Source organism: Hypanus sabinus, chromosome 13, assembly GCF_030144855.1.
Source record: "Hypanus sabinus isolate sHypSab1 chromosome 13, sHypSab1.hap1, whole genome shotgun sequence".
NCBI classification, from domain to species: domain Eukaryota; kingdom Metazoa; phylum Chordata; class Chondrichthyes; order Myliobatiformes; family Dasyatidae; genus Hypanus; species Hypanus sabinus.
In genome coordinates, this window is record NC_082718.1 from 77743998 (window position 1) to 77770488 (window position 26491).

The following is a 26491-nucleotide window of genomic DNA, read 5'->3' on the forward strand; positions in this document are numbered from 1 at the left end:
GTTTCTTGCTCTTTTTGGGCTTTTAGTATCCTGTGGACTCCTAGATCCTTCTGATCCTCCACACTGCCAGGAGTCTTAACATTAACACTATATTATGCCATTATATTGGACCTACCAAAATGAACCACCTCACATTTATCTGAGTTGAACTCCATCTGCCACTTCTCAGCCCAGTTTTCCATCCTATCGATGTCCTTCTGTAACCTCTGACAGCCCTTCACACTATCCACAACACCTCCAACCTTTGTGTTATCAGCAAATTTACTAAACCATCCTCATCCCCATCATTAATAAAAATCATGAAGAAAGGGGATCCCAGAACAGATCCCTGTGGCATACCATTGGTCACTGACCTCCATGCAGAATATGACCCATCTACAACCACTCCTTGCCTTCTGTGAGCAAGCCAGTTCTGGATCCATAAAGCAAGGTCCCCTTGGATCCCGTGTCTCTTTACTTTCTCAATAAGCTTTGCACGGGGTATCATATCAAATGTCTTGTTGAAATCCATATACACTACACGGACTGCTCTACCTTCATCAATGTGTTTAGTCACATCCTCAAAAAACTCAATCAGGCTCGTAAGGCACGACCTGCCTTTTTCAAAGCCATGCTGACTATTCCTAATCATATTATGCTTCTCCAAATGTTCACAAATCCTGCCTCTCAGGATCTTTTCCTTCAACTTACCAACCACTGAGGTAAGATTCACTGGTCTATAATTTCCAGGGCTATCTCTACTCCCTTTCTTGAATAAGGGAACAACATCTGCAATCCTCCAATTCTCCGGAACTCTCCTGTCCCCATTGATGATGCAAAGATCATTGCCAGAGGCTCAGCAATCTCCTCCCTCGCCTCCCATAGTAGCTTGGGTATATTTCATCTGGTCCCAGAGACTTATCCAACTTGATGCTTTCCAAAAACTCCTGCACATCCTCTTTCTTAATGTTCATATGCTCAAGCTTTTCAGTCAGCTGTAAGTCATCCCTACAATCGCCAAGATCATTTTCCATAGTGAATACTGAAGCAAAGTATTCATTAAGTATCTCTGCTATCTCCTGCGGTCCCATGCACACTTTTCCACTGTCACACTTGATTGGTCCTATTCTCTCAAGTCTTATCCTCTTGCTCTTCACATACTTGTAGAACGCCTTGGGATTTTCCTTAATCCTGCTCGCCAAGGCCTTCACATGGCCTTTTCTGGCTCTCCTAATTTCATTCTAAGGCTCCTTCCTGCTAGCCTTATAATCTTCTAGATCTTTTATCATTACCTAGTTTTCCTGAACCTTTCATAAGCTTTTCTTCTTGACTTTTTTCACTCTCATTGGAACGTACCTATGCAGAACGCTATGCAAATGTCCCCTGAGCATTTGCCACATTTCTGCGCCATACATTTCCCTGAGAACGTCTGTTCCCAATTTATGCTTCCAAGTTCCTGCCAGATACCCTCATATTTCCCCTTACTCCAATTAAGTGCTTTCCTAACTTGTCTGTTCCTATCCCTCTCCAATGCTGTGGTAAAGGTGATAGAATTGCGATCACTATCTCCAAAATGCTCTCCCACTCAGAGACCTGACACCTGACCAGGTTCATTTCCCAATACCAGATAAAGTACAGCCTCTTCCTTTGTAGGCTTATCTACATACTGTGTCAGGAAGCCTTCCTGAACACACCTAACAAATGTCACCCCGTCTAAACTGCTTGCTCTGGAGAGGTGCCAGTCAATATTTGGGAAATTAAAATCTCCCACCAAAACAGTCCTGCTATTATTACACCTTTCCAGAATCTGTCTCCCTATCTGCTCATTGATGTTACTATTAGGTGGTCTATATAAAAGAAGCACGCAGTAGAGTCACTTACCCCTTCCTGTTTCTATCTTCCACCCACAGAGACTCCGTAGACAATCCCTCCATGACTTGCTGTTTTTCTGCAGCAGTGACACTATCTCTGATCAGCAGTGCCACGCCCCCAGCTCTTTTGCCTTCCTCCCTGTCCTTTCTGAAACATCTAAAGCTTGGCACTAAGAAACCATTACTGCCCCAGAGCCATCCAAGTCTCCATAATGGCCATAACATCATAGCTCCAAGTACTGATCCACACTCTAAGCTCATCTACTTTGTTCTTGCATTAAATGCACTGATTTTCTACCTCTACTGTCCTTTCAGGCACTTACTTCCCAATTGTAACCTTTTGGGTGAAAAGGCTTTTCCTCATCACACTAACTTCCCCTGATGTGAATAAGTTTAATGTATCCTGAAGCCCTATGCAAGTATGTATCCCTTCTGGAAGTGCTGGAGATGCAGACTCCAAAAAGCTGAATTGGAGTAGGTAAAATACCCAGACTAAAATCATTAGAAAGATTTTAACTTACTCGGGTAGACTTAGCTGCTAAATCAGAATCATATTATCACTGACATATGTAGTGAATGTGTTGTTTTGTTACATTACTATAAGAAATATAAAAGCGCAAAAAGAGCAAGAAACCTGATGATGGAGTACTCCTAGAGCACTGAGTGTGCATCTTCAGGCTTCTGTACCGTGATAGTAGGAAAGAAGTATAGAATATAGTGTTAATATAGTATATAGTGTATACTATATAGTATTAATGGTAAGACTCTTGGTAATGTGGTGGATTAGAGGGATCTTGGGGTCCGAGGCTGAAAGCAGCTGTGCGGGTTTGACTCTGTGGTTAAGAAGGCGTACGGTGTATTGGCCTTCATTAATCGCGGAATTGGATTTAGGAACTGAGAGGTAATAGTGCAGCTATATAGGACCCTGGTCAGACCCCACTTGGAATACTGTGCTTGGTTCTGGTCACCTCACTACAGGAAGGATGTGGAAACCATAGAAAGGGTGCAGAGGGGATTTACAAGAATGTTGCCTGGATTAGGGAGCATGACTTTTGAGAATAGGTTGAGTGAACTTGGTCTTGTCTCCTTGGAGCGACGGAGGATGAGAGGTGGCCTGATAGAGGTGTATAAGATGATGACAGGCATTGATTGTGTGGATAGTCAGAGGCTATTTCCCAGGGCTGTTATGGCTGCCACAAGAGGACACAGGTTTAAGGTGCTACTCAGAGAGTGGTGAGTGCCGGCAATGGTGGTGGAGGCGGATACGATAGAGTCTTTGAAGAGACTTTTGGATAGGTACATGGAGCTTAGAAAAATAGAGGGCTATGGGTAAGTCTAATAATTTCTAAGGTAGGGACATGTTCAGCACAACTTTGTGGGCCAAAGGGCCTGTATTGTGCTGTAGGTTTTCTGTCTTTCTATGTTAAGTCCTGGATGATGTTCTTTAATGATGGTTGCCAACTTGAGGCACAGCCTTTTGACTTTCTTGATGGTGAGGAGGCTAATGCCCATGATGCAGCTGGATGAGGCTACAACACTTGTAGCTTTTCCCAATCCTGTTCATCCAATTTGGAGCCTCCATACCAGGCGGTGATGTGCTGTCCATGGTGCATCTGTCGAAATTTGCCAGAGTCCTTGGTAACATATTAAATCTCAAACTCCTAATGAAGTCTAGATGCTGCCGTGCCTTCTTTATGATTGCAGGTTGTATAATTAGGTTGGGTCCAGGGGAGAAAAGTTGATACCCAAAACTACCTAAAAACTTTAAACTGGTGTCGAGATAATCTACTTTAAATCTGTGCCCCTGTGTTTTGTCCCTTGTGTTGAGAGATGGATCATCTTGTTTGCTGCCCAATTTAAATAATTTATTTTTCTTTTGGCTTTGAAGGACCCATTTTTGCCCATTGAGTCAATGCAGATTCACTTAGTAATCCCATTTTCCATGTAATTCATTCCTTACATACTTCCATCAGCTCTCCTCAGATTTTACCACTCATCTGCAGACCAACTAAAGGGCTGTTTACAGAGACCAACTAAACTACCAGTCAGCATATCTTTGTGATATAGAAAGAAACAGAGGGCTCAGAGGAAAACTGAACTCCACATAGCACTGGAGATCGGGAATACACCTGAATCAGTGGAGCTGATGAGCAACCATTTCCTAGTTGAGCCACTGTACTGTCCAAAGTCCCTCAACCAAATATTACTTCAGCTACTTTTGGTTCAAAGTAAATATTACCAGTTTATCCAATCCCATTGCCAAAACTTTCTTATTATGTCTGCGGAGTTGTGACATCTGCGCATAAGCTTTATCAGAGCTCACCATCTGAAATGTGCTTGTAGAATTGAAATATTTCTGCTTACAATAAAAATTGGGGAAATTTAAGCAAGGGTCTTGGCCCGAAACATCAACTATACTCTTTTTCCATAGAAGCTGCCTGGGCTGCTGAGTTCCTCCAACATTTTGTGTGTGTTGCTTTGGATTTCCAGCATCTGCAGATTTATTTTTGCTTGTGATTGGGGAAATTGAATTTTCCTTCAGCTATGTTGAATCGGTTTCAGTCCTTTGAAATCTGATTTTTGATTTTTTTTACCTGTTCACAGAAAAACATTCCTGTCCGCTCCCAGGCTGATTTAAAGAAACTTCCACTGGAGGTCAACCGCAGTCCATCAGAGGAGGTGAGTAGTGGAAAAGTTTGTCACTGGTTACTGAACAATCAACAGAAAAGTGAGTCAAGATTGTGAATTATAATATTATAGGTGAGTTAGCGGAGACATTTCCATTCTGTTATAAACACATTGAGGTGGTCATTTTTATGCCTATGCACTAATTTAGAAACCTCAAGCTTATGGACTTTGTTTCCTGTCCTGACATTAACCTAATTTCTGTGTTTTCAAGTTGTTACAGAGAAGCCGGTGAGTAGGGGTTGCTGCCCTGTTAATAAGAGTTGGAAGGTGTTAACAATCATGAATCTATTTTCTGTGTGTAGCTTGGAAAATTGTTGAACTGCTGAGCCTTGGTAAAATTGATGATCCCACTAGTATTGGGTAGGAAATGTCGGGGTCATAATTGTGATGTCTGGCTGAATAGCTTGGTGGTGATTGCATTTGCACATCATTGCTAATCTTGCCCTTGTGGACACTGGAGGTAAACACAAGGGGAGACATGATAGTGTAGCAGATAACGTAACGGTATATCAAAGAGATGTATGAGATAGTGGGTTAATTGTCCACATGGGTGGCACAGGCTCATTGGGTCGGAAGAGCTTGTTATTGTGTTCACTGTCAAAATGAAAATAAATCAAATTGAATTAGAATAACAATTTGTGAATGTGTTGTGACTTCTCATCTTTCTACCATTTCAAATTTTGAGAGAAATGAAATTCACAAACATATCCAAGTAGAACAAAACTTTAATTGATCTTCCTGCTCATCTTCTGAGCAGGAAGTATTTATTTATTTAAAGTATTTATTTAAATTTTCTGTAGGGTCGCGCTTCTTCGAGTAGCCAACGGCCGCGATCACCACCACTGGCTGATATCATCAAAAATGCTCCAAGCCATCCACCTTCAGTAAAGTCCCAAGCTTCAATACGAGCGTCTAGATCTGCAAGCAAAGCTGTGGCTACTCACACCAATGTTACTGTTAAGAAAGCAGTTGCCAATGCAGGAAGATCCCAGCAACAAGTGACAGCATCTGCAAAACAAACTCCTATATCTCCGAGGAATGGAGCGCAGCCATCTACTTCTGTCAGGAATGTTTCCCCTATCTCTGTTAACACAAAGAGCCAACAGGTGAAAGGAGCAAAGACCTTGGGACACAAAAAGGAGACACTTAGTAGAACTGTTCAGGTATTTACAATAATTTTATGTAAAATGGATGTCAAATGCTTTAACAAAATATAATTATTATCACCAAAATGACTAATTTAGCTGCTTCATGGTTGGCTCTCAATTTGGAATATAGTGTATTACACAGTTGTTGTGTTAACAAACTTTTTCCTAGTCTCTATTGGGGTAAAGCACAGACTTTTAAATATTGTACTTTTTTTTAACGTGCTCTCAGAATTACGTTGGCACTACTTTTTTGTCTTGTATTGCATAAGGATCTGGATGACTTTATTCTGGATCCTGTACTTGGCTGCTAAGGTAGGTTCATATCCCGCTTTCTAACGTGAAGAAGGTCCTCAAATCTAATGTAAGAGCACTTAACTGATTATCAAATGTGTTTTTTTGTAGTTGACAGTAGTTCTTGACATTGCATTTTTTTAATAATTGGTACCTAGAAGAGAAGCAAGATGTTTCCTCTAAAAAGTGAGGGTAGAGCCTTGGGAGGAGGCCCCAGAGATAACTTGGCCACCCTGGTCCTAAACAGGTGCTTGCTGTAATTTACTCTGCTTCTGTGTTCAATGATGAGACTTACAAAAGAAGAAGAAGGGAACTTGTACAGTCTTATAACTTTGTTTAGGACTCCCCATAAAAGTTTCACCATTTGCAAAACAAAACTCTCTTCTAAACTAGTTGCTAGGGGATTTTTTTTACTTGTAGAGCTGCATAGTGGCAAAACTAATAGAACCATTAGCAAAACAAAACTCTCTTCTAAACTAGTTGCTAGGGGATTTTTTTTACTTGTAGAGCTGCATAGTGGCAAAACTAATAGAACCATTAGCTCAGGAATAAAGCAACTTGTCTTTAGCCACGTGTGTTTTGCAAGTTCTCCTTCTGACCATATGGTCGTTTTTCCTGCTTTCTCCCAAAGATGCACAGATTGTCCCAGCTGTGTGATTGGTAGAACATGGGAGAAATTGGATAAAAATGGAGGAAGGATTAAACGGGATGAGCATAGATTATAAATGGTGCTTGATCATTAGTGTTGGCTTAGTGACCTGGATTCCTGCTGTTTCACTGTAGGAACGATTCCAGGAAATTCTTATAAAGTGTTTTTCTCTCCAACAGTCTGTGGGAACAAGAAAAAGGAATACAGTAATAGAAAGTAGTGAAGAAGAGGAGGAGGAGGAGGAGAAGGATGAGGACAAGGAAGAAGAAAAAGAACAGGAAGAAAGGAAGACAAAGACTATACCCAAAGTTTCTGAATCAAAGCGTTTGAAGAAAGATGTGACAGATGTTGTGGAGGTAACAAAAGTATAAACTATTTTATATGGAGTCCATCATTGGCCTCTATCATATACTCCCCTTTATTCCTCTCATCTCTCCCTTTGCCATTTATTATTTGATAGCCTTTGAAATTATCTGCTAATTTGGCCCCAGTCTCTGGCTTTTGTGTATTTTAAACATGCCTTCCTAAAGATGTTAAATTTGTGATCGTGCCGTGGTGTTGAATATTACCTTGCGTCTTGCCTGGAGGTTATACTCAAATGAGTCTAAAGGATTGATTTGTGAGTTGAACCTTACACTGTCCTCAAGTCTGCACATGAATTTCAGCTGAAGTAATATAATGCTGGACAACACCAAATGATAGAAAGAAGTAACATAGGGTTGGAAAGTGTTGTATCATTGTGGTTTGAACTAAGGAACTGCAAGGGTAAAAAGACCCTGATGAGAGTTGTATACAAACCCCCAAATACTAGTAAGGATGGGGTCCACAAATTACAACGTGAGGTAGAAAATGCATGCCAATAGTGCAATGTTGTAGTAATCATGGGGGATTTCAGTATGCAGGTAGATTGGGAAAATCATGTTCCTGCTGGATCCCGAGAGGGCCTTTCTAGAATGACTGTAAGATGGCTTTTTGAATCACCTATTTTGGATTGGATGTTGTACAATGAACTGGAATTGATTAGAGTGTGTAAGGTAAAAGAACACTTAGGGAAAGTGATAATGTGATCGAATTCATCCTGAAAATTGATGTATTATTTATATGTATCAGTATTACAGTGGAGTAAAGGGAATTACAGAGGCATGAGAGAGGAGTTGGCCAGAGTTGTTTGGAAAAGGACACTGGCAGAGATGGCGGCAGACCAGCAATGGTTGGAATTTCTGGAAGCAATTCAGAAGGCACAGGATGTATACATCCCAAAGAGGAAGAAGTATACGAAAGGCAGGATGACACAACCATGGCTGACAAGAAGTCCAAGTCAAATAAAAGCCAAAGAGAGGGCATATAATAGAGCAAAAATTAGGTTTAGGAAGAGTGGCGAGAGTGGATATCGGACCAGTGGAAAGATACTAATGGGGGACGAGGAAATGGTGAACAAACTGAATAAGTATTTTGCATCAGTCTTCACTGTGGAAGACATTAGCAGTATGCCGGAAGTTTGGGAAGGTCAGTGGGCAGAAGTGTGTCAAAGTTGCCATTACTAGGGAGAAGGTAGGAAACTGAAAGGTCTAAAGTTTGCTGAGTCACTTGGATCAGATGTTGTATACCCCAAAATTCTGAAAGAGGTGGCTGAAGAGGATAGGGAGGCATTAGTAATGATCTTTCAAGAATCACTGGATTCTGGAATGGTTCTGGAAGATTGGAAAATTGCAAATATCACCCCACTGTTCGAGGGAGGGAGGCAGAAGAAAGGAAATTATAGACCAGTTAGTCTGATTAGTGGTTGGGGAGATGCTTGTTAAGGATGTGGTTTTGGGGTTCTTGGAGGCACATGATAAAATATGCCATTTTCAGCATAGTTTCCTCAATGGAAAATCTTGCCTGACAAATTTGTTGGAAATATTTGAAGAAATAACAAGCAGGATAGACAAAGGAGAATCGGTGAATATCGTGTACTTGGATCTTCAGGATAGCCTTTGACGAGATGCCACACTTGAGACTGCTTAACAAGTTACAAGGCCATGGTTTACAGGAAAGATTCTAGCATGGATAAAGCAATGGCTGATTGGCAGGAGGCAAAGTGTGGGAATAAAGCCTTTTCTGACTAGCTGACAGTAACTAATGGTGCTCCACAGGGGGTCTGTGTTTGGACCGTTTCTTTTTTGCATTATATATCTGATCTGGATGATGGAATTGCCTTTATTGCAGAGTTTGCAGATGATATGAAGATTAGTTCGTTTTTGAGAAAGTAGAGAGGCTACAGAAGGAGTTGGACAAATTAGGAGAATAGGCTGTGAAGTGGCAGATGGAATTCAGTGTTGGGATATTTATGGTCATGCACTTTGATAGAAGAAATGAAATGGTAGACTGTTTTTCCAAATAAGAGAGAAAATGCCAAACCTGAGGCACAAAGGGACTTATGTAGGATTCCCTAAAGGTTAATTTGCTGGTTGAATCTGTGGTGAGGAAGGCAAATCCAATGTTAGTATTCATTTGAAGAGGACTAGAATATAAAAGCAAGGATATAATGTTGAGACTTTATAAAGCACTGGTTAGGCCTCACTTGGAGTATTGTGAGCAGTTTTGGGCCCCATGGAAAGGATGTGCTGAAATTAGAGAGGGTTCAAAGGAAGTTCACAAAAGTTAGTCCAGGATTAAGTGGCATATCATGTGAAGAATGTTTGACGGCTCTGGGTGCATTCACTGGAATTCCAGGCCTTGTAAGAGTGGATGTGGAGAGGATGTTTCCTATGGTTGGGGAGTCTAAAAACCAGAGGAGACAGTCTCAGAATAGAGGGGCATACTTTTATAACAGAGATGAGGTATTTCTTCAGCAAGAGAGTGGTTATCTGTGGAATTTGTTGCCACAGTCTTTATGTATATTGAAGGCAGAGATTGATAGATTCTTGATTGGTCGTGGCATTGAGGGATATGATCAAGGCAGAAGATTGTGGTTGAAAAATGGATCAGCCACGATGAAATAACTGAGTGGACTTGATGGACCAGATGGCCTAATAATGCTCCTATGTCTTGTGGTCTTACGGTATTAATTTCTCAAGAACACTTAAGTCCATTCTGAGCCAGCTGTTACCCATAGGGTTTGAACCTGGCAACTTTCTACTTTATATCAAGCTATTTAATCTTGCCACACTAGCCAACAGTAGCTCTGTTTTGAGCACTTGTCCATTGTGTTATGCAGTGGTTGTGTTTTTCCCCTTGCCTGAATCTTTTGAAATTTTTTAAAAAGCACTTGGAATGCAGTTGTCAGGTCTGAAAAATTCTTGAATAACTCTGAGGACATAAGTGAGAAACGTGCAATATATTTTTATCCAATAGTTCCTCCTTCATATTAAGAGCACCAGACAACATGAAATTTAGGGGATTTTCTTTTAAATGCTTTTTTCACTTGAATTAGATGTGAAGGTTTCCTTTTCAAGAGTTTCCTTAAGGGTGTCCCTTTAAACCCTCAACCACCATCTTTGTTTCCCACCTTCATTTCTTCTCTTAGAACCAATATAGTGCAAAAGTGTGCTTGTTTAGATGTCAATGCAAAAGGTAATCATTGTTCTCTTCTTTGTAAATTTAAAACTAAAGCTTTGTATTTCCTGAATGAGTATCTTGGTGTTTTGTTAGATTTCGGATAGTGGAGGAGAGGTGGATGAAGAGGAGCAGGCTAACGCTCTGAAAGGTGAGGATCGGGTTTTGCACTTCTCCAGAACATGGGATAGTGTGTTGAAAAGCTCCAGAAAGAGTTGACTACCATTCTGATTCGTGTAACCTGTTCTTCCATTGTGGGCTTAATGGACCAAATGAGGGTTGTTAATTTTTGATTCACGTCTAGTAAGTTAGCTCTCTGGGCATTGCAGGAAATACCAGGTCATACTCAGAGCTTCAACTTGTTTTAAAAGATTCTAATTTTTTTCCAGAGTGTCATTTAAAACATCTTCCCATCTGTTTACTGAGTAATGCACATTATCTTATTTAAATATTTGGTCCTTGTGTGCAGACCGAGGACTTCTAGTAGAAGTGAAGGTGAATAAGGAATGGTACACGGGACGAGTCACTGCTGTAGCAGCAAGCAAAAAGTCAGTGCGATGGAAAGTCAAGTTCGACTACGTTCCAACTGCATCTACTCCTAGAGACCGATGGTGAGTAAATGGTGCTTTTTATAACTTTCTCTGTCCCTGCTTTAGAATGTAAAATGCCTGTAACTTTAAATGTATGATCTATAAGTATGACATTTTCCAGATGATGGAATTCTGTTTTAATCTATTACCTTGCATCTAAATATTGCTTCATCAACACCTGCATTAAACAAAAAACTTTCTCCTTCAATGTTATTTAAGAATATGCCTGGGGCTATAAAGACACGATGACCACATGAGTACAAAATCTGCAAAGGTACATAGAATATACAGGTGTGTGCTGCTTAACATCCGATTGCATATACATCCGTAGTCCCAAACAGAGAACGTGACATAGCAGACGTAACCAATCTCGTGTATCGCGCGTCTCTTGCGTGTAGTAGCATTATCTCCCTGTTAAATTTTCTTTTGAAAATATTACTGTAAAGTGCATAATGGAAACCCAGTTTCCCTCAGGATCAATAAAGTAAGTGTCTGTCTGTCTGTCAAACACAGCAAAACCACTCCTAGTGAATACGTTCAATTTCACAGAACGTATCGTGGATATTAAGCGACACATACCTGTAGTTGTGTTAACTGGTTACTTCTGTTGTAGAATACAATGGTTTTCCAAGAATGTATAGGGTAATCCACATTCTATTATTTTAAATGTTAATGGCATGAACTTGCACTGGAAATGTTAACCTTGATGTCTAGCATCTGCATTTTTTTAATACTTACATTAGACAGAAAGAACATTGTTTCATAATTTGCAGGGTAAAAACAAATTTTAAGGGAAGCATACTGGTAAAATGACTTGTTGGATCTTAAATAAAAATTTTAGCAGCATCTGTGAATGTGTGTTTGGTAGGAAAAAAAATTGTGTGAATATTTTACCATCGGGCTATATAAAAAATAACAGGGATGTGGACATAATTTGTAACAAATGTCACAGGCACTTTCTCCAAAGCCACCTGCTCTTTCGAAAGCCCAACAAATGCCTTTCTGAACAGCAAATTTCTTATTTTAAGATAATTGCAGAGCTACTTCACTTGCATTCTTTGTCCATTCGTCCTTCTACTGACTGCCCTTTCACTTCACAATAAAGTAAGTTAGTAGATTCGTGCTTGAAAGCAAATATCAGTGCTTGTTTATCTCTGCAACTGCTCCACGTTCATTTCTCATTTCTCATTTCTCAACCCTTAAAGTGAATATCAAATGTTCATTATCCACTTATAATTATTTTGTAAATCAAGATATTTAACTTGCAAAATATAGTGCATTTGGCACTAAAATGTCTTATTCTAAATCTCACATTAGATTCTTCACCCACTTTGTGGTTATCCTCTTCAATTTGTTGCTTTGCTTTTGTATGCTTGTGTCACTGTCATCATCTTCCTGAATGATTCTGTTCCTTCTGTTGTGCTAAGTTTATTTTCAAGCACAGAATAATGTCCCATTTTGATCCTGTCTATATAGAAATCTGGAACCAGCTTTCTGATTTTTTTTTTAAAACCATTTAGCTGTTCTGAAATCAGACAAAGTTTATAGAGTTTTTCTAGCAAACTTTTCCTTGTTGGATTTTTCCTACAAGTCTGCACCTTACAGCTATTACATTTACCTTTAGTAGTTTTAAAAAAAAACTGTTGGACAGATTGAACCAGTGCACTAGCATCTGTCGAGGCAAAGGCGCGGTCTACAATTTGGTACCTAGTGCAGTGTCTCATCCAGATACATCAACTATCAGATGCTAGTCAACCTACTGTACCCTCTGCAGGCAGAGGTGGTTGAGTTATTTCACAAGTTTGTATTTTGTTCTAGATTCCAGCATCTGCAGTCTCTTTCTGTTTTTAAACCTTTTCCTTTGTGTTTTGTGCCATCTAATTGGGGGTTCCCAACCCAGGGCCATGCTTAATGGTATTGGTCCATGGCATAAAAATGGTTGGGAACCCCTGCTAATAACAAGCAAATAGGTAGCTTAATTTACACCTTACCACTTCAGCAACGGGGTCATTGTCTTTTGACATGTACATGGTACTTAACTAATCTGATTTCTCACTTTCCTAGTTCTGTTTAGGGTTCTGTGACCTGAAGTGCTGACGGTTCCTCTTTCCATAGGTGCTATTTTTTGAGTGTTTTCTGTGTCGCATAGCCATTTCTATAATGTATCATGTGATCAGATGTTGATTTAGTTGCCTGCTATTGTGCTTTCCGGCAGGGTTGAGAAAGGATGTATGGAGGTGAGGCTGATGAAGCCACCGTCTCCTGAATACCAGACACCTGACACACTGGGTGGAGAGGAAGACATATCGGTGGAAACAGGGTCAATTTCGGACAGTACCAGGATGGAGCCAGACACTACACAACCAACCACTAGCAAAGAGACAGTGGAAGCACTTGTGCTTAGCTTCAGGTAAAGGAGCTTCTAACTCAGATCAAGGGAGATGTGCAAGTGCAACCATAAACAGTGTATTTAAATTTAAACATGATATCTTTGTGCTAAATTTGTGCAGTGATTGTCCAATTGTTCCCCTCAGGAGTAGGGAATAATTTGCTTTGCAATATTCACTCACTTAAGCAATGATTTATATTTGATGCATTAGGTTCTGTAGGCTCTTGGAACTTTTCTTCAAATCCAATTCTAGCTATTGAGTAACATGAGCATACTATCTTCTGTGGTGTATCCTGTCTGAAGTTGGTCAGTGTTGGATAGTTTTTTTTCCAGTATGGCTCACAATGAGTGATTGTTAGAACAGTAGCAGTTTTATTTTAAACTTTACAGTGTTCTTACTTTAACTTTGATTTCCCTTGTTATGTACTTTACTGTTGTGTCACTGTAGGGGATAGAACTGAAGACCACGTTGGTCCTGTGGTCATTAATGTGTTTATTGGCACTCTTCTTTCGGTTAACTGGGTAGATTTGTGAAAAAGGTACTCAGTGCACGGAGAATGTCAAGTCAAGTCACTTTTTATTGTCATTTTGACCATAACTGCTGGTACAGTACATAGTGAAAATGAGACATTTTTCGGGGCCATGGTGTTACATGAAACAGTACAAAAACAACACAGTGTTACGAAATTCCCATAACTGGATCACTTACCAGCAAAGATAGAGAAGTCCATTGAAGTCTGATGGTACTATTTTTAAAAGTCTTTATTTATAAAGGGGCACAAAAATAAGATTAATACAGACATTCAGATAATATACATCGTCAATACTCAATCTAAAAACGCGGGTATAATAATAATCATCAATAAGCAATAGCTCTATCGTTTGTCTAGGGAATATTGTATTGTCCGATGGAAAGATAAAAGTCACTGTCCTTTCAAGCTGCAGCTCTTTGGGTTTATGAGAGACGGTTTTAAACTTGCCTGGGTCTTTTATGAGGCCAATCCTTTGAGTCGGGGGAGTTGGTTCCCCGTTGTTAGTTCCAAGTCGTTTTCCGTGGTACCAGCCACCAGCCCCCCAGGCAAGGGAATCGAACGCACGTGGCTTCCTTCAAATGGCTTCCCGCTATTATAGGATCGCTAGCGTTTCTTCTGGTGCGTCTGAGGGGTTGTTCCTATAGCCCCTCTTTTATTCTGACTCGCAGGGTCATAGATGTCAGTCAGGTTGGGGGTGATGCAATCTCTCCCTCAACCAGCCCACTTTGCCCGAGGGCATTCACGTAGCAGAGTATCTCAATCCACAAATCTGTCTCCAAGAGACAATGGCCATGTCCCATAGCTTTACATCGCTATGGGGGGCGGGGGGGGGAGAAACGTGACATCCTGCACGTCTCCCCCCTCATGTCTTGGGCCCCCTGTTTGACTCCGCCCAACAGTGATCTGGCAATTCTCACAAAGGAGGGGACTACAGGTGTAACACCCCCTTTCTTCATGGCATTTTTTTACCATCGGAAAAAAACGAATTCATACAGAATCTTAACACAACACCAAAGGTTTTTTTTCTACAGAGTAATAGTTATACATTCAATTCAGTATCTAAACAGTAACGATTTCAGTGTCACTTTCTTTAATATCTTAACATCTTATACCGTACTAATGTCTTGTAGCATCAGACTTCAATTTAATAACCACCTATTTTATTATTTTTTTTCAGCAACAAAACTAAGGAGGTGTGCTCTTAGCTTACGTGCATCTACAAAAGTTTATGTAAATACTAGTCTTTCGGTCGTTTTCAAACTGAACAGGCAGGCTTCCAAGGGGGTTGTCTTTATTATTCACAGGCTTTGTCGAAATCCCGTACAACCGGCTTTGCTATTTAAAAATGGCGTCCCCCTTAACCGTCGCCTCTTTTCCGGGGAATTTGAGTAAGGTGGCGAGATAAACCCTTGCCCGCCTGTTCCATAGGAATTATTTTATCAATACTGTGTCCCAAACTTAGCCCATCTTCTGAATTTCCACCCACCTCTGTAATTTTACACAGGTGGCTAACCCTCTCGTCAGGCCCCTTCAGACTGTGTGGTTTCAGTTCGACTTCCTTGCTCAAACAGCATTTCAAGTTCTGCCCTTTTACACCACACGCTGGAATAACAATAGTGTGGGGGGGCCTGTCATATTCCAGCTTAATCTGTAAGCGATCTGCAGGGCTTAGAATTTCTTCATTCGATTTAGGAACTTCAGATTTCTCGTTTCCTTCAATGATAATTCTTATCTCCCCATTCTTAAACTCTGCATTAACTTTGAACACACCTTCGAGCACAAACACCTGGGAACTCTCACTTCCCACGGTTACCAAGGTTAACCCTTTTCCCACTGAACCAAGTCTATCTGACCCACAAGAACGGCCGTCCCGTTTCACTGAATCAAATATCTCAGACCTTTTCTGAGCTTAGTTACTAGGTTCAGTACCACGTGCATCCTCGTCTTGGACACACTCAAACGGGACATTGGCCTCTTCCAGGCTTTCAATACCCATATCCTTTTCAAATTCTAAGTTACCCTGATCCTCCCAGGTACTCTCTGGGCAACTCCCTTCCAGAGTAAACTCAACCCCGTGGGCTGAAACAACCTCATCTGCCAACCCAGCAGACTTCTTCGAGTAATGGCATCCTTTTCCTTTAGGACTGCCCTCATTTCATTATCGGGAACACCTTTAGAATTTTCTACTTCAAACAGGTCTGCCAAACCAGACAGATCATCCTTGTCCAACTCTGGACCTCTTAACCGCTCTAGCGGTTCCTCATCTTTATTTCCGGCCTCTAGGACCTTTCTCCTCTCTAAGGGCAGCTCTACCTCCGCTTCCTTACCCTCTTTTACTTTACTACTCTTCGTTTTACCACCCTCTAAACCCTCGTAGTACAAGGTCGGTAGAAACGTCTCGGCCAAATCGAAACTGGCCAGATTTAAACTGCTCTCATTCTCAGCTGCCTTTCTCAACAGGCTGCGAGTGACCGCGCATGCAGGGTAGATCTTGGAATCTAGGGGCGGGGCCACCGCACTCACCGGTCAGCTGGCCATCGTCATGGCTGCCCAAACCTTACCACCTGCTAAATCGTTACCGAGAAGGACGTCTGCGTCCTTCCTCGGGAATTCCGATCACACCCCTATTTCAACTGGTCCAGATACCAGCTCACAATCCATAATGACCTTATGTAAGGACACCATTTCTGTTCCTTTACTTATCCCCTTTACAGCTACCATTCTCGTCTTTCGACCAAACTCTAGTATCTTGCTGCTGATCAACGACAACTCAGCCCCCATGTCTCTCCAGATCCGTACGGGAACTGGTGTGTCTCCCTCCCTCACAGACACGGTTCCGTGTGACAGACAAGTCTCCAACCCTTCTCGTACTCTGTCTACCCGGGGCTCTTTTGTCAATCTACTGATTACCACAGCACATCCGATAGGGACTGCTGCTTTCCCCTTTCCTGTTTCTTTCCTCGGAGCAAAGCACTGCGATGCAATATGTCCCACTTTTCCACAATTAAAACAGGTCAAGCCCGGAAATCTCTGGCCGTCTGGCCTTTCCCCCTCGACCTTACCACTAGCTCCTGGCGGGACCTCTGCCTCAGCTGGTGGACTTTCTCGATTGTTCCCACGGTCTCTCTGGGTACTTTTATTTGAGGGAAAACTTTGTTTTGTGGGTTAGGGCATACTCATCTGCGAACCTATCAAATTCTGAGATGGACTTATCCGGCTTCTCATTCAGATATGTCCGGATATCCTCCGAAACACACCCTTTAAATTCCTCAATCAGAATTAACTCCCTGAGACGCCCATAATCTTCTCCCACTCTCTCTGTGGTGCACCACCGGTCCAAGAGCACACCCTTCTCATAGGCAAACTCGGTATGCGTCTGATTCCACCCTTTCTTTAAATTTCTGAACTTTTGTCTATAAGCCTCAGGTACTCGCTCATAACCCTGGAGAATGGCCGTCTTTACTTTATCATAACTCTCCTACTCTCCCTCCTCCATGGCCAATGCCGTATATGCCTGCTGTGCCTTCCCCTTTAACACACTTTGTAACAGCGCCACCCACTGACCTTTGGGCCACTTCTGATTCACTGCCACCTTTTCAAAAAGCAAGAAGTAACTATCGACGTCCGTTTCCTCAAACGGAGGTACAAGCCTCAATTCTCGACTAACATTGAAACGCTCCTCTCGGTCTGACCCCTGACCGCGTTGCTCTTGCTTTAACTTCTCCATCTCCAAGTCATGTTTCCTCTGTCTCTCTACCTCCCTCTCCTTCTCGGCCCTTTCCTTCTCCTTCTCAGCTGCTTCCAGCTTTTTTAACTTAATTTCATGTTCCAACCTTAATTTCTCCAACTCTAACTGAGCCGTCCCACTAGCTGGTACCTTTTCAGGAATATTTTCCAATACCTCAGCTGCAAACACATTCTTCTCGATGTAATACTGAGTTTTGGCCCTTTGCACCTCCTGCTTTTTCATTGACGACCTCACCTCTGCGAGGTTTAACCCCTTTGCCAAATTTACCAAGTCTGATTTGGTGGCCGCCTCTAGCGCCTCCAGGGTTGGGTTTTCTATAAATTCATCCACGTCCATCTTTGCTGGTTTCCCGTCTGGCTACCTGCATACCAGATCCAAGTTTGGACTTACAAGCCCGATTCACTGGCTCCCCAATTTGGTTTCAAATCTCGAGACGAGAACCCCAATTTTGTTACGAAATTCCCATAACTGGATCACTTACCAGCAAAGATAGAGAGGTCCATTGAAGTCTGATGGTACTATTTTTAAAAGTCTTTATTTATAAAGGGGCACAAAAATAAGATTAATACAGACATTCAGATAATATACATCGTCAATACTCAATCTAAAAACGCGGGTATAATAATAATCATCAATAAGCAATAGCTCTATCGTTTGTCTAGGGGATATTGTATTGTCCGATGGAAAGATAAAAGTCACTGTCAAGCTGCAGCTCTTTGGGTTTATGAGAGACGGTTTTAAACTTGCCCGGGTCTTTTATGAGGCCAATCAGTTGAGTCGGGGGGAGTTGGTTCCCCGTTGTTCCAAGTCGTTTTCCGTGGTACCAACCACCAGCCCCCAGGCAAGGGAACCGAACGCATGTGGCTTCCTTCAAATGGCTTCCTGCTATTACAGGATCGCTAGCGTTTCTTCTGGTGCGTCTGAGGGGTTGTCCCTACAGCCCCTCTTTTATTCTGACTCGCAGGGTCATAGATGTCAATCAGGTTGGGGGTGATGCAATCTCTCCCTCAACCAACCCACTTTGCCCGAGGGCATTCACGTAGCAGAGCATCTCAATCCACAAATCTGTCTCCAAGAGACAATGGCCATGTCCCATAGCTTTACATCGCTATGGGGGGGGGGGGGGAGAAACGTGACATCCTGCAAGTCTCCCCCTCATGTCTTGGGCCCCCCGTTTGACTCAACCCAACAGTGATCTGGCGATTCTCACAAAGGAGGGGGCTACGGACGTAACAACAGAAAAAAACTACACTAGACTACAGACCTACCCAGGACTGCATAAAGTGCACAAACAGCCAGCATTACAATAAATAATAAACAAGACAATAGGGCATTAAGTCGGTGTCAGTCCAGGCTCTGGGTATTGAACAGTCTAATACCTTAGGGGAAGAAACTGTTACATAGTCTGGTCGTGAGAGCCCGAATGCTTCGGTGCCTTTTCCCAGACAGCAGGAGGGAGAAGTGTTTGTATGAGGGGTGTGTGGGGTCCTTCATAATGCTGTTTGCTTTGTGGATGCAGCGTATAGTTTAAATGTCCATAATGGTGGGAAGAGAGACCCTGATGATCTTCTCAGCTGACCTCACTATCCACTGTAGGGTCTTGCGATCCGAGATGGTGCAATTTCTGAACCAGGCAGTGATGCAGCTGCTCAGGATGCTCTCAATACAACCCCCGTAGAATGTGATGAGGATGAGGGGGTGGGAGATGGACTCTCCTCAGCCTTCGCAGAAAGTAGAAATGCTGCTGTCATTGTATTCCCTTCACTCAAGTCTGCTGTAATTATATTCATAGTGGTTGAGACATGAACACAATTTAATAATTTTCCATTCCTTTTATTTAGAAATACTTTGCGGTATTTTCTGCCACCAAATTACAGGATAACAAAGGAGGAGCTAAGTTCCATGACGCCAGAAGAACTCGCTTCATTCCCTCTGGTAAGATTCAGCTCAATGTGTCTGGTACTTCCTTTAATATAGCCTACCTTTGTCTACAATGCATATATGTTGTTGTCTAGGACTCATCCATTTATGATGTATGTCCTACCCTCTTTAGTACTCCCATGCACTTATCTGGATTAAACATCTGCCATTTATCAGGCCATTTCACAACAAGTCACTATGCGGATAAGAAACATAGAAAACCTACAGTACAATACAGGCTCTTCAGCCCACAAAGTTGTGCCGAACGTGTCCCTACCTTAGAAATTACTAGGCTTACCCATAGCCCTCTGTTTTTCTAAGCTCTGTGTACCTATCCAAAAGTCTCTTAAAAGACTCTATCGTATCCGCCTCCACCACCGTTGCCAGCAGCCCATTCCACGCACTGACCACCCTCTGAGTAAACAACTTACCCCTGACATCTCCTCTGTACCTACTCCCCAGCACCTTCCCCTGTGGCAACCATTTCAGCCCTGGGGAAAAAAGCCTCTGACTGTCCACACAATCAATTCCTCTCATCTTATACACCTCTATCAGGTCACCTCTCATCCTCTGTTGCTCCAAGGAGAAAAGGCCGAGTTCACTCAACCTATTCTCAAAAGGCATGCTCCCCATTCCAGGCAACGTCCTTGTAAATCTCCTCTGCACCCTTTCTATGACCTTCACATCCTTCCTGTAATGAGGCCACCAGAACTTAGCACAGTACTCCCAAGTGGGGTCTGACCAGGGACCTATATAGTTGAACATTTTCAGCTCCTAAATTCAGTTCCATAATTGATGAAGGCCAATACACCATATGCCTTCTTAACCACAGAGTCAATCTGCGCAGCTGCTTTGAGCATCCTATGGACTTGGACCCCAAGATCCCTCTGATCCTCCACACTACCAAGAGTCTTACCATTAATACTATATTGTGCCATCATATTTGACCTACCAAAATTAACCACTTCATCTGCAACTTCTCAGCCCAGACATCATAGCAGAATTAGGATATTTGGCCCATCAAGTCTGCTCTGCCATTTCATCATGGCTATTTATTATCCCTCTCAACCCTATTTTCCTGTGTTCTCTATGAAACCTTTGATGCCCTGAGTAATCAAGAACCTATCGACCTCCATTTTCAATATACTCAATGACTTGGCCTCCATAGCTGCCTGTAGTAATGAATTCCACAGATTCACTATACTCTGGCTGAAGAAATTACTCCTCATCTGTGTTCGAAATGGATGTCCCTCTAGTCTGAGACCTCTTCGTTTCCTGAACCATTCTTGAGAACTTCCTCCAGACCCTCTCCTGTGCTACCACATCTCTTCTTAGATAAACTATCCATAACACTCTAAGTACAGCTGCTGACATTGCATTTGCCTTCCTTACCACCAACTCAACCTGCAAGTTAACCTTAAGGGAATCCTTCACAAGGACTCCCAAATTCTTTAGCAACTCTCATTGTTGAATCTTGTCCCATTTAGAAAATAGTCTGCATTTCTATTCTACCCAAATGCATGACCATACACTTGCCAACACTGTATTCCATCTGCTACTTCTTTGTCCATTCTCCCAGTTCTTTGTTTCGTCTGCAAACTGGGCCAGAATGCTATCAATTCTGGCATCCAAATCACAGATGCATAATGTGAAAAGAAGCAGTCCCAACACTGACCCCTGTGGCACACTGCTGGTCACCAACAGCCAACCAGAAAAGCCCTCCTTTTCCTCCACCCTCCCCTTGACTTCTGCCAATCAGCTAATGCTCTATCCATACTATTAATTTTTCCCTGTAATACCATGGCTCTTATCTTACTAAACAGCCTTTTGTGTGGTACCTTGTCAAAGGTTTTCGGAAAATCCAATTAGACAACATTAATCAACTCCTTTGTCTATTATGCCTGTTATTTCCTCAATGAATTCCAACAGGTTTGTCAGGCAGGATTTCCCCTTAAGTATACTATACTGACTTTGGCTTATTTTATCATGTTCTTCCGAGTATCCTGAAACCTCATCCTTAATGATGGACTCCGACATCTTCTGAACCACTGGAAGTCAGGCTAACTGGCATATAATTTTTTTTCTTAAGGAGCAGAGTAACATCTGTAATTTTCCACTCCTCTGGAGCCATTCCAGAATCTAGTATTTCTTGAACGAACATTACTAATGCCTCCACAATATCTTCAGCTAACTCTTATCAGAAACCTGTGAGTAGTCTATCTGGTCCAGGTGAACTGTCTATCTTAAGACTTTTCAGCTCCCCAAGCACCACCTCCTTAGTAATAGCAACTACATTCACTTCTGTCTGGCACTTGAATTTCTAGTATACTGCTAGTGTCTTCATTTCTGACGACTGATGCAAAATACTTAAGTTCCTCTGCCATTACTTTGTCCCCATTACTACCTTTCCAGCGTTATTTTCCAGCAGTCCAATATCTACTCTTGCCTCTCTTACTCATTATATATTTGAAACAAACTTTTGATATCTTTTTATATCGTTGACTAGCTTTCTTTCCTGTTTCATCTTTTTTTCTCCTTCCCTGGAAGTCCTGCTTTTCTACCCAACTCCCTATATTCTCTCTTCAGGACCCCCTTTCCTACCTATGTCATGAGTACTAATATGCACGACTTGGAGCTGCTTACCCTCCTGTGCACCTGAGCTGAGACATCCCAACCCTGGCACTTAAGGTCTAGGACTACCCTCCTGCTTATCCACAGCTCTGCCATGATCAGTGAACACTGATCATGCTCCTTGCATCCACATCCAGATCTTTTATACATACCAGATATATTCCAAATAGGAAGAAATTTCTCGAATGGAAGAAGGACACTACAGTGGCTGACAGGTGAAGTCAGAGCCAAAGTAAAAGCAAAAGAGAGGGCATACAAGGAAGCCAAAGCTAATGGGAAGAAAGAGGAGTGGGAAACTTTTAAAAACATGCAGAAGGAAACTAAGAAGGTCATTAGGGAGGAAAAGATGAATTATGAAAGGAAGCTGGCAACTAATATCAAGGAAGATATACTGAAAGCTTTTTTAAGTATATACAAGGGTAAAAGAGATTGGGGGTAGATAGGACCAATAGAAAATGACGCTGAAGATATTGTAATGAGAGACACAGAGATGGCAGAGGAACTGAATGTGTATTTTGCATCAATCTTCACGGTAGAAGGCATCTGCAGTACACCGGACATTCAGGAGTGTCAGGGAAGTGAAGTATGTGTAGTGAAAATTACAACTGAGAAAGTGCTTAGGAAGCATAATGGTAAAAAATTTCATGGACCTGATGGAATGCCCCCTCAGGTTCTGAAGGAAGTAGCTGGAGAGACTGTGGAGGCATAAACAATGATCCTTCAAGAATTGATAGATTCTGGCATTGTACCAGATGACTGGAAAATTGTAAATGTTATTCTGCTATTTAAGAAGGGTGGGAGACAGCAGAAAGGAAACTATTGACCTGTTAGCCTGACATCAATGGTTGGGAAGCTGTTGGAATCTTTTGTTAGGGATGAGATTACTGAGTACCTGGAGGCACATGACAAGATAGGCCAAAGCCAGCATGGTTTCCTAAAAGGAAAATCCTGCCTGACAAACCTAATGCAGTTTGAGGAAATAGCAAGCAGGGTAGACAAAGGAAATGTAGTAGATGTGGCGTACTTGGATTTTCAGAAGTTCTTTGATGAGGTGCCACACATGAGGCTGCTTATGGAGTTACAGGGGAGTTACTGGCATGGGTGGAGCATTGGCTGGTTGGCAGAAAAAAAGAGATTGGGAATAAAGGGATCCTGTACTGGCTGGCTGCCAGTTACCAGTAGAGTTCCACAGGGGTTGGTGTTGGGACCACTGCTTTTTATGATGTATGTCAATGATTTGAACTATAGGATTAATGGATTTATGGCTAAACTTGCCAATGACACAAGATAGGTAGTGTTGAGGGAACAGAACCTGTAGAGAGACTTAGATAGTTTAGGGGAATGGGTAAAGAAGTGGCAAATGAAATACAATGTTGTCAAGTGTATGGTCATGCACTTTGGAGGAAGAATTAAACGGGCAGACTATTATTTAGATGGGGAGAGAATTCAAAATGCAGAGATGCAAAAGGACTTGAGAGTCCTTGTGCAGGATACCCTAACCTTCAGGTTGAGTCAGTGGTGAAGAGGGCAAATGTAGTGTTGGCATTCATTTCTAGAGGTATAGAATATAAGAACAGGGATGTGATGTTGAGGCTCTATAAGGCAATCGTGATACCACACGGAGTATTGTGTGCAGTTTCAGGCTCCTTATTTTAGAAAGGATATACTGACATAGGAAAGGGTTCAGAGAAGGTTCACAAGAATAATTCCAGGAACGAAAGGGTTACTGTAACCGCTGGCAGCTGTTACTGTTACCTGGCAGCTTTTGGGCTGTATTCCCTGGAGTTCAGGAGAACGAGGAGGGAATCTCATAGAAACATTCCAAATGTTAAAAGGCCTGAACAGATTAGGTATGGCGAGTTATTTCCCATGATAGGGGAGTCTAGGACAAAAGGGCATGACTTCAGGATTGAAGGACTTTCATTTAGAACAGAGATGCGGAGAAATTACTTTAGTCAGAGGGTGGTAAATCTGTGGAATTTGTTACCATGGGTGGGTGTGGAGGCCAAGTCATTAGGTGTATTTAAGGTAGAGTTAGGTAGATTTTTGATTAGCCAGGGTATCAAAGGGTATGGGGAGAAGGCAGGGGAGTGGGGATGACTGGAAGAATTGGATCAATTGATTGAATGGCGAAGGGAGCAGACTATGGGCTGAATGGCCTACTTCTGCTCCTATATCTTACGATATTAACAAACACCAATCCATGGGGAGTATCTTAAGTACATAAATGCCCAAATTTATTAAAATTGCTTTCCTATAATTGCTAGCCTGAAAAATGTTTCCTTTTGCTTGCTAATACAGAAAGATTATTTTGAACAATATGAAGAGGGTTTGAAGAATCTCTGCACTGCCTACCAGACCCGTGCTGAAGAGCGGGTCCGAACAACAGAGAAAAAGTTGCAACAGAATGACGCAGAGCTGATGGATGCACAGGAAAAGTTGTGCAAACTGAGAAATAACATAGTGGAACTTCTGCGGAAAGTACAAGAGGTATCTGTTTCCTGAATGAGTTTATGTTCAGGGTTATACACAGATGATTACAAGCAGAAAAAAACATTTATGTAGCAGTGTGATCAGAGAGAAAAACAGGTGTCAAAACTGGATTTTCAGAGGGGCTTTAAAAGAATGATATGATTGAGTGGAGGAGGAGGGAAAAATGGAAGCCATTCATGAAAGAGCTTATTCCAGTGGTTGAAGTTGGTTGGGGATGCAGGGAGAGAAGCAGAGCAATGTTTCCAGTGTCTTAGCTTGGAGGTTCCAACCTTTTTTTATTCATTAATGGAGGGTTCTGTGGACCTGAGGATGGTAACTTCTGAAATCACAATTCTTCAACTTTGAGTGCAGTATTGGAGAGGTGTAAAGATGAAATACGGGAAGGGGAAGCCTTTAATGCTTTAAATTTGAAGTACAGATTAGGGAGCAAATGTAGATTAATGAGAAGAGGGTGGATAATTTGTGAAAGGTAAAAGGGAGGTTTGGCCAGGATAGCAATGACAGTCTGGAGTTGGTTTTGGCACAGGTAGTTGGACGTGGACTGTGTCTTTAAAGAATACCAAGAGATTTCTGCAGCCTAAATACAAGGGTAATATTTTGAGTGGTATCAACCAGTTAGCTCTACAGAACTTTTGACTGATCAGCTCCTGTTCCAACTTCTCTTAATTGGGTTTAAGTGTTTCATCAATGAAGCAAGGGATTTGTAAAAATTATGACATCCTTTTATTCAAGAGTTTGTACGGAAATTCCCAGTGCTGTACTTAGATTGACTGCCAAAGCTAGGAAAACCCCAGGTTCCTGAAATCCGTTATGAATCCTTGTGGAATACGTCAGGTTGTGACTGCACTTAGTGTTGAATTTTTTGTTGTCTAGCTTTGGCACTTTTCAACTGAAGAAAGATCAGCGGTGGTATGTATGCAGAAGATGGGCTGTGGTGACAGTGCAGGTGATCTGCAAACAAAATTGCCTGGTCTGCACTTGGCTTTTTCCACTGCCAAATTTAAACTAGGAGAAAAATCACTTAATTCTGCCTGGGTAACCTATTTTTGGTATTTCTCACCTTGTTCCCTCAGTCACATACTGGCACTCATCTCACACCACTGGGACTCTAATTACCTATCACCTTCATTCTGTCCCAAGGTAGTGTTTCAACCTGAAATGATCAACAATTACTCTCCCTCAACCATTGGAATTCCTTTAACAGATTGTGTTGCTCCAGATTCCAGCATCTGTGTGGAAAGATGTGATCTCAGCCTGGCTGCCCTCGATGCCCCTTGGCAGACTCCGATCTCCTCCATGAGTACTATCCAGAGACCTAAAGTAGAAAATGCATTTGTACAACAGCATCGGGCTCTGTTGCACTGATCTTGTAGTTGGTTTCAGTTTTTGCAGTTGAGGTTCACATTTATATCTTTACTTACCTGCAACAAAATTGCAAACGTTTGCAAGCAAAGTCTATTTGATTACATGGGTTATTGTGAGAAGCACTTTCACTGAAATAAGCCACTAATAAGTGTCATGCTTTGCCTTAACAGGATATTGAAATTAGCACAGATGACGAGCTTGATGCCTACATTGAAGAACTAATTACAAAAGTGGACTGAAGTACCTACCCCGCCCCTCCCCAACATACACCTGTTACCATGTGTATTGGAATCGTTTGGTACACTGCGGCACAGTGGACTAAGTGTAGGCAGTGTTTTAGATAATCGTTACTTCATTTTGAGGTTTTACTGTTAACGTTTTACACCTTGATCAACAGGCCTGTAATTTTGTATTATATTTATTAAAAATACAGTTGTACCATTTTTGCCAGCCTGCTGTGGTTGGCTAGATCTACCTTGTTTACTTTTTAAAGTTTGTGATGCTGGTGTTGAATTGTCAGGGTCTGTCTTTCTGTTTTGGCATGGTTTTATTTATTACCAACACAGCAGCACATTCTTAACTGCAACTGGCCTTTTTAGATGCCCGGAGAGTGCTGAAGTAACTGGTCTGGTGCAAGTTCTGGCTGAGACACTGACTTG

General features: G+C 41.9%; 1 protein-coding gene across 2 annotated transcripts in view; it reads left to right on the top strand.

Annotated features, from left to right (window-relative positions):
* morc2 (MORC family CW-type zinc finger 2) overlaps window positions 1-26275 on the top strand; it is a 106338-nt gene extending 80063 nt beyond the window's left edge. For both annotated transcript variants that reach the window (XM_059987960.1, XM_059987961.1), the window contains 9 exons: window positions 4455-4529; window positions 5339-5701; window positions 6806-6982; window positions 10260-10314; window positions 10633-10774; window positions 12969-13163; window positions 19265-19358; window positions 24276-24464; window positions 26003-26275. In XM_059987960.1, coding sequence (XP_059843943.1) covers window positions 4455-4529; window positions 5339-5701; window positions 6806-6982; window positions 10260-10314; window positions 10633-10774; window positions 12969-13163; window positions 19265-19358; window positions 24276-24464; window positions 26003-26071 — 1359 coding nt within the window. In that variant the 3' untranslated portion in view covers window positions 26072-26275. The remainder of the gene's footprint in view (window positions 1-4454; window positions 4530-5338; window positions 5702-6805; window positions 6983-10259; window positions 10315-10632; window positions 10775-12968; window positions 13164-19264; window positions 19359-24275; window positions 24465-26002) is intronic.
* Window positions 26276-26491: the final 216 nt, after the last annotated feature.